General features: G+C 30.4%; 1 protein-coding gene across 1 annotated transcript; it reads left to right on the top strand.

Annotated features, from left to right (window-relative positions):
* Positions 1-5,939: 5,939 nt before the first annotated feature.
* On the top strand, positions 5,940-11,306 carry LOC124928889 (protein-tyrosine-phosphatase MKP1). The gene is made up of 4 exons (XM_047469139.1): positions 5,940-6,084; positions 6,369-8,992; positions 9,454-9,599; positions 11,077-11,306. Exons 2-3 carry the CDS (start codon positions 6,479-6,481, stop codon positions 9,508-9,510), a joined length of 2,571 nt encoding a protein of 856 aa, XP_047325095.1. The 5' UTR covers positions 5,940-6,084; positions 6,369-6,478; the 3' UTR covers positions 9,511-9,599; positions 11,077-11,306.
* Positions 11,307-12,156: the final 850 nt, after the last annotated feature.

Below are 12,156 nucleotides of genomic sequence, written 5' to 3'. Positions count from 1 at the left end.
TTAAATTATTAGTTTTATAAATTTGATATATTTAAATTGTTATTTGTATAAATTAAATTATTTATATTTTGATATATATTTTAAATTATTATTTATTTATTACATTTGAACTCATTAATATATATATATATTTAAATTATTATTTTTATAAATTTGATATATTTAAATGGTTATTTGTATAAATTAAATTATTTATATTTTGATATATATTTTAAATTATTATTTTTTATAAATTTAATTATTTTAATTTTAATTATTATTTCTATAATGTAATAAATATTCATTTTAATATTCTTATAAATAATTGATAAATACTAATAAATTTAAAATATCTTAAGATTCTTAACCATAACAATATAATAATTAATCATTTATAAAAATACGATTACAATTATCATTCTCTACATTATTGACGATTTTGTTCAAAGATGTCGTTGGCTACGTCTTGTATGACCTTATTGACTACGACTTCCCACAAATGATGAGTTTTTTTTTTTTTTTTTTTTGTGAGTTATTCATTTCGGTTCGAATACGCTGCATTTGACCTCGTTGATTTTTATTCTTTCTCAAATTTTTATTGAGAACAAGTTAGACTATAAACTAATAAAAATTTGTTGTCAACAGACCATAAAATAAAAATTAACTAAAATACTCATAATAAATTTGTTTGAAGAAAAAAATTTAAATTAGAATACTCATAACAAAAAAATTGTATTGATAAAATATTTATGAAAATTGATAATTTAAATATATTATTATGTTGATGGGAGTGGTCGATAACTTATTGATTTTCTTATTAAAATGTTATATAAATTAATAATTGAAATATAAATATATATATATATTAAAATATAAATAATCAAATTCATAAAAATAATAATTTAAATATATATATATATAATAATGAGTTTAAATTAAAAAAAATAAAAACTAAGTTTGAACGTTAAACTAAATTTTTGTAAGAATGAATGAATAAAGTAAGTTAATTTGAGAAGTTAACCAGATATAATGTCTTATTGGAATAAAAAAGTAAATTAGTTCAACAATGTCACGTGATGATCTACTTATGAATATGAATTCACATGGTCTTATTGGAATGAAAAAGTAAATTAGCTCAACAATGTCACATGATGATCTACTTATAAATATGAATTCACATGGAGTCACAAGTTACAAAAATGAACTCATAATCAATATGTAGAAATGTATCAAAACTTTTCATATTTATTCTGAACTAACTAGTCCATCCGAACAATATAGTTGAGTTGAATCCATTATTATCATTAAATTTGCACAGCTATAGATTTCTCTGATACAAATGTTTAGTCCAATTGGACATCGCCTCCGACCAAAAAAAAATGAAGTGATTTTATTGTCAAAGACTGTTGTTGAGTGTTTATATTTAGCAGACTAATTAGTTAAGATGCATATACTTGTCGAACATAATTTCATTAGAATCCAGACTAGACAAAAAAAAAAATAAAAATAAGAACTAACATTGTTTTCAGCTAAACTAGGAAAATTTCAAGCGAGAATAAAAACAAAATAAATTTAAAAATTATAATAATATTTATTCAATGTTTAAAATTCTTAATAAATCACAAATAATATATTAAAATAAAAATATAACGTTCTCATTTCACATTTTATTCATTTCAATAAAATAACTTATTTTCTCACATGTTTCATAACATATTTTTTCCGAATTAATCTCTAATCTCGTGACTTTACACTTTCACTTTGTCAATCAAATATTTGATTCATATTTTTTAATAATTAGCATCCTGACCTCACAATTTGGTCAATCAAATATTTGATTCATATTTGTTTAACCACTTTTAAATGATACCGGTCTATTATCTATCGGCAAACCACATCTCAATCACACTTGGTTAAATGTTGTACTTGTTTTATTAGGTTGCAAGTTCGAAACATACAAATAGTATTTTTAATTTTATTTTTAACCGTTTTATGTTTATGGGTGGGTCAACCCACAATCCGACCCAAGTATCCATTTACTCTCACATAAATATCCAAATTAATCACAGCTCTCGACCCGACAATCCAGACACTTTAAAAATTAAGCATCATTATATATATAGATTAGTTAGTTAAAAAGTTGAACTTTTATTGTTAAAATATCTCGCGTTCATCAAATTTGGTGTTAAATCTTAAATATAAAGTGTTGTTAGTCTAGTTGGTTATAGGGTTGTACTTATTTTGTTATGTTGCAAGTTCGAAACATATAAATAGCATTTTTAATTTTATTTTTAACTGTTTTAAGTTTATGGGCGGATCAAGCCACAATCCGACCCAATTATCCATTTACTCTCACATAAATATTCAAATTAATCACAGCTCTCAACCCGGCAATCCGGGCACTTTAAAAATTAATCATCATTATATATATATATATTAGTTAAAAAGTTGAATTTTTTATTATTAAAATATCTCGCATTTATCAAATTTAGTGTTGAATTTTAAATATAAAGTGTTATTAGCCTAGTTGGTTAAAGAGTTGTACTTGTTTTTGTTAGGTTGCAAGTTTGAAATATACAAATATCATTTTTAATTTTATTTTTAACCGTTTTAAGTTTATGGGTGGGTCAACCCACAATCCGACCCAAGTATCCATTTACTCTCACATAAATATCCAAATTAACCACATCTCTCGACCTGGCAATCCGGACACTTTAAAAATTAAGCATCATTATATATATATATAGATTAGTTAGTTAAAAAGTTGAACTTTTATTGTTAAAATGTCTCGCGTTCATCAAATTTGGTGTTGAATCTTAAATATAAAGTGTTGTTAGTTTAGCTGGTTAAAGGATTATACTTGTTTTGTTATGTTGTAAGTTCAAAATATACAAATAGCATTTTTAATTTTATTTTAAACCGTTTTAAATTTATGGACGGGTCAACCCACAATCCGACCCAAGTATCCATTTACTCTCACATAAATATCCAAATTAACCACAGCTCTCGACCCGATAATCCGGACACTTTAAAAATTAAGCATCATTATATATATATAGATAATGTCCATAATTGCCTTGTTTGAAAATGCCCCACTAATCCAACTATAATGGATCGCCCATAGAGATGTCTCCCAAACAAAAATTTGAAAAATGTGTGAACCACAACCCTTTTATGTAGAAAATCAAGAGTTACCAATTATTAAACCTCATACTTGTATATTGAAAAAAAAAGTAGACTTAAAAGAGACTAAAATAAAATAAAATATATTATTAAGTAAAAAAAACAATGACTTCTTTTATCTACTTTTGCAATGATTTCTAATTCAGGACAAAAGAATACATAAGTCCGAAAAAGATAAATAAATATTCAAGATATATAAGTCCTAATATAAAAGACAAATAAATAAAGTAGCATGCATCTTCGTAGTCGTTCGTTGCGTATAATATTATGACGTTTTCTAAGATTCGTTCAGGAAAATCATTAGAGTAACAAGGATTTACAAGCTCGATAACTTTTTAAGTACCATTTTTTTTTTCTTATTGTCTTTTCGTTCTACTTAAAACGATTTTTTTTCATTTTTCACTTACTTAAAAAAAATATATATTATGTACCTTGCAATTGCTCTAGGTGGGTGTTTATGGCGATCTTTGTTAAATGTTTGATTTAGTAGTGAGAGATGTGACAAAACCTCAAAATCAAACAAATCTCAAGATAGAGATGAACAGATCATGTGCGCACACTCTATTTGTAACTGTTTACCAGCCACGAGCTCATGTTCACATCAGGCTGAATCCACAAACGGATCTTGGGCTAAGCCCACCCAAACCCGAGCTCGACCACAACCGTCTCAGATTGGATAACTATATATGTTGAGGGATCCCATTGTAGGATAATTTTAAGATTTTTAGAACATAATTCCCTGTTACCCTCTGACTAACTTTTATTCTAGTGAATTTTGTGGTGTACATATCAGAATTGAGATTTATTTTTTATTTATATTTTTAAATTAAGGAGAATTAATATATATTCTGCCGTCAAATCTCCCTTCAAATTGAAAATTTATTTAAACAAAAAAATAAATTAGCAATAGAAGATAACACATTAAAGGATTTTTTTTTTTTATAATGGTGAATAAACTAACTATCAACAACAACAACAAAAAAAAAAAGATGTCTTGAAATGTAAGGATATTATATTAGTCCAATTTTGAAATGAAAAATATTACAGCAAAGATGTGTAGTGGAAATGACACATCTGAATTATTGAGTTGTGACGGATGATTCAAAATTAGGTGATCATGCAACTTATGTAAAGTATAAAATTTAATATAATTTTATGTCATTACAATTGTATTGAGCTATCTTTCATATCTTAAAAATGTGTTTCAAATGATACCTCTTGATTATAGTGTAAATTCTAACTCCATGCCTTATAGTTCCCAAAATTTCTCAAGAATCTGATTGATCTATCCAAATGTGCTACCTGTAACACGATTTATGTGAAATATAGTTTATACTTACTTGCACCACATTTTAAGCTATAAAAGGCAATATTGGTGGTGCATTAGCACCACATTCAACCATTTTATGAGATGTCAAAATAACCTTGAACAAAATGCATTACAACTTGTATTTTTAGGACCATAATGACGATTCATCGATTCATCGTCATCTATATTTATGTCCAGGCATCCGTTGGGGGATCGTGGGATGTCGCATAAGCAACTAGTCAGGCTGAATTCGGAAAATTATATATAACTTCAGTAATTTTGTATTTGATGTAGAAATTAAAATAAAAATCTACCGGGTAACTTAAGTAGTTTGAATCTCATTTAGAACTAACTAAAATTTAAGTAATTAGGGTAGAGTTATGCTAAATTATTAAATTAAAAAATATATATATAAACAAAGTTAATAGGATAAAATAATAATATTACTTAACAAATGTAGAGATTATTTCAACTTATGTGTCTTGCTGGATATTGTTTGACCAATCAAAATTTAAAATACCTTAATATTTTTTTCTGAAACATTTTTTTTTATGTATGTTTATATCCCTAATATTTTATCTAAATAACCCCTATAATCTAATTTAAATAACATACCAATATCACCATAATCTAAATAACATATATAGTGGCTGTTTATTGCATCCAAAATGTAGCTACAACTATCAAGCTTATCTGAACATTTTAAAGTTGCAACAAAATGGACCAAATATATTTTATTTGTATATTTAGACAGTCACATCTACTAAAATTTTAAAATTAAGATCTTTAAATATCTTATATCAAAATTTGATTAAAAATCCAAAATAAAAATTCAAATTAAACCTAGTTACATAGTACATTCTCTTAAATTAAAATTTCAAACAAGTATATTAAATACATTTTTTTTTTGAATTATGAAGAAGTAAAATGACCCCTATCTTTAGGTTTTTTAAAAATTAATTCGAAATCAAATTTACAATCAATCACTCCTTAACAATCACATCACTCATTTCATTAACCAAAATGCTAAAATACCCTTTATTTTAAATTTTTATTTTTTTATTTTATTTATATATATCAATACTTTTTAAGTTTTTTTATCAAAAAATAATCATCACCTCCTCAAAATTATCAACCATCATTACTTTTTTCCCTCTTTAAGTTTTTTAAATCCGAACAAGACTTTAGGTAGACAATTTTTCACACTTTAGGCCACTTTGGTGAGTAAATATTTATTTACATATTTTACAAAATTTGGTCAGTTATATAGAAAAACCTATACAAATTTGACTTTTAAAATATTTTTGATTAATTTTTTTTTATCGAAATGTATTAATAATAGTCAAAAGATTAAAAGTTGAAAAAAGAAAAAGAAAAGGTGTGAGTATTTACTATATAGTAGTAATTGTGAGGGTTGGTAAATGGTAATTTGGTGAGGTAAGAAACATTTTTAACTGAGAAAGACTGCTGTATCTCTTTTTCCAGGTTTCGCTCTCTCTCTCTCTCTGTTCACATTCCCCACACTCGGCGTCGTCAGTCTTCATCTTCTTCTTCATCTTGTTCTTCTACTGTCTCACTCTCTCATCTGGTCATCATCGTATCGTGTTCATTTGGTGAGTCGGAACTGTTTTATTATTCATCTTCTGTATTATGTGTTTCTGCGGCCAACAACGTTAATTTTCACGATTCACCGTTGTTTGTATGTATATTTGATAACGCCCGCTTTACTAATATGGATACCTACTTATTACCTCTTTATATTACTTGATCTGATTATATCTTATGCTACTATTTTCAGTTTTAGGGGTTTTGCGTTCTTAACTGTCTAGGTTTTCCCTTTATAGTGTTCTAGATTTGTGATTTTGATTCACTTATGTGTTACCAATTGGATTCTCAGGTGAAACTATGGAGTGTGGATCTTGTATTTCTTCTTCTGGTTAAAAAATAGGGATATTTTGATTTCTGAGATTGAACTGTTAACTTCAAACATTAGGGATTTGAACTGGGATGTCGGATAAAGAAGGTTCTATCTCGGGAGAGGTTAGTAACGTTGCCTCTCAGGAGCCTTGCCATCTGCCAGAGACCCGAAGGATGTTTTGGCGTTCAGCATCTTGGTCATCTTCTAGGTCTATGTTGCCGCCATTGAATACCGACTGCGATAAGGATATTGGAGATCCTAATGGGAGTAATGGAGGTCAAGTCAGGCGTTTGCCCTTAACCCCAAGATCCAAGGGTAGGTCATGCTTGCCACCTCTTCAGCCGTTGTCAATATCTCGTCGAAGTTTAGACGAGTGGCCTAAGGCAGGTTCTGATGATGTTGGAGAATGGCCGGTTCCTACAACGCCGAGTGGGAGGACGACTGGAGAGAGATTGAAGCTTGACTTGTCAACTATCCAGAGAAGCTCGGACAAGAACGGAGGACTTGTGAAGAGAGAAAAAATTGCGTTTTTCGACAAGGAGTGCTCCAAGGTTGCGGACCATGTATATCTCGGTGGCGATGCAGTTGCAAAAGATAAGGATATACTTAAAAAGAATGGGATCACCCATATTCTAAATTGTGTAGGGTTCGCCTGCCCCGAGTATTTCAAGGCTAATTTCACGTATAGAACCTTGTGGCTGCAAGATAGTCCCTCTGAAGATATTACTAGTATATTGTATGATGTATTTGATTACTTTGAAGATGTCAGGGAGCTAGGAGGAAAGGTTTTTGTTCATTGCTGTCAGGGGGTATCAAGGTCCACATCTTTGGTAATTGCGTATCTTATGTGGAGAGAAGGGCAAAGCTTTGATGATGCATTTCAATATGTGAAAGCAGCTCGAGGTATTGCTGATCCAAACATGGGATTTGCTTGCCAGTTGCTACAGTGTCAGAAACGGGTCCATGCTATTCCTCTCAGCCCAAGTTCCCTTCTGAGGCTGTATAGAATTGCCCCACATTCACCATATGATCCTTTGCATCTTGTCCCTAAACTTCTCAATGACCCTACACCATCTGCATTAGATTCTAGAGGTGCATTTATTATTCATGTTCCATCTGCTATCTATGTTTGGATTGGTGATAAATGTGAAACCATCCTGGAAAGGGATGCCAGGGGAGCTGTTTGCCAAATTGTTCGATACGAAAAAGTTCAGGGACCTGTACAAATGATTAAGGAAGGGGAAGAACCTCCATACTTTTGGGATGCCTTTTCAAGTCTTTTACCCATGATGAACAAGTCCTGCAATGGAGATGACATCAAATCAAAAAGTAAAATTTGTCCTGGAGAGAGGAAAGTGGATTCCTACGATTTGGACTTTGAGATATTTCGCAAGGCAATTATGGGGGGTTTTGTTCCTCCTTTTTCTTCATATGAAACAGAAGGGGAAACTCATCTTCCTGCAAGGGAAAACAGCTGGAGCACACTAAGGAGGAGGTTTGCTTTTGGAAATATGAAGGACTTTGTCTCAGCCTCGAAGTTATCTGTCTTGAGAATTTACCCAGAAGCTATCACAACAGCTGGTGTAGATAATTCAACAGCAAAATCAGCGTCTTCTTCTGCACATGAATCACCTTCATCTATATCATTGTCATCATCTAGCTCATCCACATCCTCCTCCTCCCCATACCTTTCTCCAGACTCCATCTCTTCTGATTCAAGTGTTAGTTCAAAGTCTCTAATGAATTCCCCTGCTATGTCTACAACAACACTGCCTTGCTCTAGTCCCCAATTTTCAATCTTACCTGGTTTGTCTAATTTGTCCCTCGCCTCTTCCAAAATCTCCCCAAAATCTATAACTAAGACTTCAGACTTCATTGATGTTAACTTTATGTCAGTCCCTCGCTCACACTCAATATCCTCATCAACTAAAAGGTCTCCACTGTCCATTGCGCAGCGTAGGGGTAGCTTATCAAAATGTCTCACTCTGCCAACCCGACCTGAAGACATTGTAAACAATAATTTTGGTTCCAGTTTTCTTTCCAGTGAAGAAGACTCTGTCAACGAAATTGGCTCTGATTGCACTTATAGTTTTGAGATTCATAAAACAGAAAATCACATGTCCAAAGGCGAATTGTGCTTAAGTGAAAGCTTCAAGTTAGACGGAGACACAGGTAAAATATGTGGCGTTCATCCATGTGATGAGCCAAAATTAGTGAGTGAAAACAGTGATGGTGGATGCAGAGACATTCCTCTGAGAAATTTTTCAATAGGATCTAACGAAACAATGGCCAATAGTTTAGCAATTTGTAATGCAATGCATGTAAGTGCATACCGTTGGCCCAACTTGGAGAAGATTGTGGGATTTAGGGCTGGTTGTTTGGATTCTGACTCGTTGTTCGTTTTCATTTGGTTGAGCTCGAGTTCATCAGTAACAGATGATAGGATTGTGTATATCTGGATAGGGAGATCTTTTGACTATAGTAAATACGAGGTCCAATTAGGTAGCAACAGAGAGTTCACTGACATAAATGAGTTTGACTTGAAGCAAGTTGCTTCTCATGTTCTGACCCAACTGGGTCTGCCAGAAGATACACAGATTCAGGTAATTTTTTCTTTTTATACTCTTGCAAGGTCTTATGCGTTAATGGAATTATGAGGTTAACATTCATCTTAGGCTTTGTTTGATGACCAAAATATACCCCTTATCCCATTATCAATGACTTCACAATCAAAATCATCAACTAAACTATTAAAATACCCTAAGTTTATTTTTTCATCACATTTTAAAATATTAAATTGTAAAGATATTGTAGTCATTTAACTCAAATAACCTAAACTAATTCATTTTCATCAAACAAGGTTTTCTTTTCTTTCATTTTTAAAAATAAATATGATTTATTTTTAAAAAATAAAACATACATTAAACAAGTTCTTACTGCTAGCTTGATCAGGATTCCATACTATTCCCCCTTCATATAAAGGGGAATCTGGATGAATGTCGTTGACGTGTGTACTGGTACTATAGAATTTGAAAGTTTGATTGTACATCATTTTGTTTAACAGATGGTTAAGCAAGATGAAGAACCTGAGAATTTCACCGCCATGCTAAGTTTGTTGTAGATGAAGTCATGAAGAGTGGATTCACTTGTAACTCGGATTTCCCCAATTCTTTAGCATGCAAAAGTTTCCTGCCGAGAACTGTTATTGAGGTAATGATTTAGCACAACACTGGATAATTTTTTTCCTCTTTAGTTGTTTTTAGCATTTGACTTTAATTTAGTGGTGTAATTTTCATTGGGTGAACAAGTACTCATGGATTGGAGCAATCCCATGTTTGATTACGATAATTATAGGCCTTGTTTGATGTGGGTTATTTGGATTAAATCCAAAGAATCTAACATCTCATCATCAACCAATTTTTTCTATCAAATCAACTAAAATGTCAAAAACATCTTTACTTAATTCTTTATTTTGGTCAATTGATCCAAATGATCCACTTTTCCATCAAGCAAGATTTTGTTTTAAAAAAAAAAGTCAGATTGTTTTGAAATAACCCCAGATCAAACAAGCTCATAGTTGAGATATATATTGCATGATAGACGATGGGCATTTAAAGAATAATCCATTATATACCTGTGACTTCCTAGTAGCCTGTTGTGCACATTGAAAACATCTGTTGTCCATGGTTGTGGGCTTTTTGGATGAATGCTTTGAGTGATAGTGCTCATCTACTTTATTGGTGTAAGTTTTTGCATCTCTATTGATGGGCATACACTATGGTCAAGCCATGTTAAGTGGTGTGTGTCTCCTTTACAAGTGAGATTATTATGTAATATATATTGATGTGTTTCTCCTTCAAAAGCATGCCGATTTCCCCTTTTGTTACATGTTCGTTTACACGCGAATGAACAACTTGTTACTATTTGTTATGAGGTGGAGATTAGAAGCTAAACTTACTTTATTTGAATCACTACCTAATTGACAAATAGGAATTTGCATATGATGAGATTTTTTGAGTTGATTGGAATCTAACTTTTCCTCCTTTATTCATTTTCCGCTTTTTTTGTTTTCCAGGTGATAGTAAAAAGAACGTTCTTCGTATTCATAAACCTTTTTATATGCAAAATTGACTTATTCAAAAAAACAAGAAATTCCTTACCCTAACTGACATTAAAAAATTGCCATTATGTGTATACTTACAGTTACAGAGAATATTAAGTAGGAAAAAAAATGACATACATTCCACACCAAGTTGATAAGTGATAGCCAAACTTACTGTAGCATGGATGAAAGACATCTGCTACATACATGCTCAGCTTTCTGAGATAAAATTGTGATTAGTTAGAGAGGCGTAAAATCTGAATTTGTCATACAGGAGAAGTGTGATGCTGGAGATCTACTGCATTGGGTTATTTTCCGTCACTATGATAACACTATTTACTTGATTAAGATTGTGTTACTAAATCTATTTGGTTTTAGGATTTGTCCAATAATCTGACAATCTTTGATTGGATATATGATTCAGAAGGAGAACTGTGTGATAATCATAAGTAGTATTAACCCCCCCCCTCCCCCCCCCCCCCCCCCCCTTAATATGTTATAAATCCGTTTATTTTATTAATGTTGCTTTTTGTGCGTTTCAATGGGGATCGAACTTAGCATCATCTGCGTTTATTGCTTCTTCAGGAGGATGTCTTCGCATGCTGCTGATGAGGTGGCAATTATGAAGTTGTATAGAACAATGACACCTTTTGTTTTTTTTGTAACATTGAAGAAACTGACTCAAAACAAAACTCTTTGTACATCTTCCATGATTAGATGTCAGAACTGTATACCAAAGCAACCTTACTTTGTCTCTGTCTTGTTTCTTGATTTCATTTCGTTTAGAGCAATTTGTAATCTCAATTTCATGTGCATGCATTCATTCTCTGTGGTTATAATGCATGAAAATTAGGTCAATTAATGTTTTATAATACTTGCAGATATGGGTGTTTGTTAGATCACCGGATTTTCCAGAAACATATATGTAGTCATATTTAGTATCTCTCATATGTTAAAATCAGTCTTTTCTTTTTGCTCAGATTAATGTTAGATTATATAATTGTTTTTGTTATTATATTTAATAATCCTATTGAAGGTATGCTTGGACTAAAATAATAATAGGTCATCTTCTCTTATGATATATTCTGGTGGCTGATATCTTTTGACCATAGTAGGTAGACCTATGAAATTGATTCATTCTGTTATTACGAAGTTTATAATAGTAGATAAGGTTGTTTGACTCTTTTTTTTTTTTTACTTTCCTAAATTTTCATAGATTTATATTATATGATATAAATAGTCTCTTTTTTCTATTTGTTAATTTATTTAAATTTAATCACATTTATTTTTCTTCAAGATAAAGTTCAAAATTAATCTAATTACATTAATGATCTGAAAAAAATAAGGAAAGTAATGTAAGTTGTAAAAAAAAATATATATAAAACCTAATGAACGTTATATATACACCAATATAAAATTTACTTATTTGGCTAATTGTAAACTTTAAAAATAGAAAGATCACTAAAAATCTAAAAATTACTTTACATGAATATTAATCATATAATATTATTATTATTTTTATATAAATAATTAAGTTTTTACACTCATAAATAAATGATAATATAAAGTAATATTAATTTAGCTATTTAAATAAATAATAAATATATTTTTAATTTATAAATATAATAAATTCACTTTTTTTTTGGGTAAAATGTTATAAAATCA

This window comes from Impatiens glandulifera, chromosome 3, assembly GCF_907164915.1.
Source record: "Impatiens glandulifera chromosome 3, dImpGla2.1, whole genome shotgun sequence".
Taxonomy (NCBI): domain Eukaryota; kingdom Viridiplantae; phylum Streptophyta; class Magnoliopsida; order Ericales; family Balsaminaceae; genus Impatiens; species Impatiens glandulifera.
This window is presented reverse-complemented; position numbering and strand designations above follow the sequence as displayed.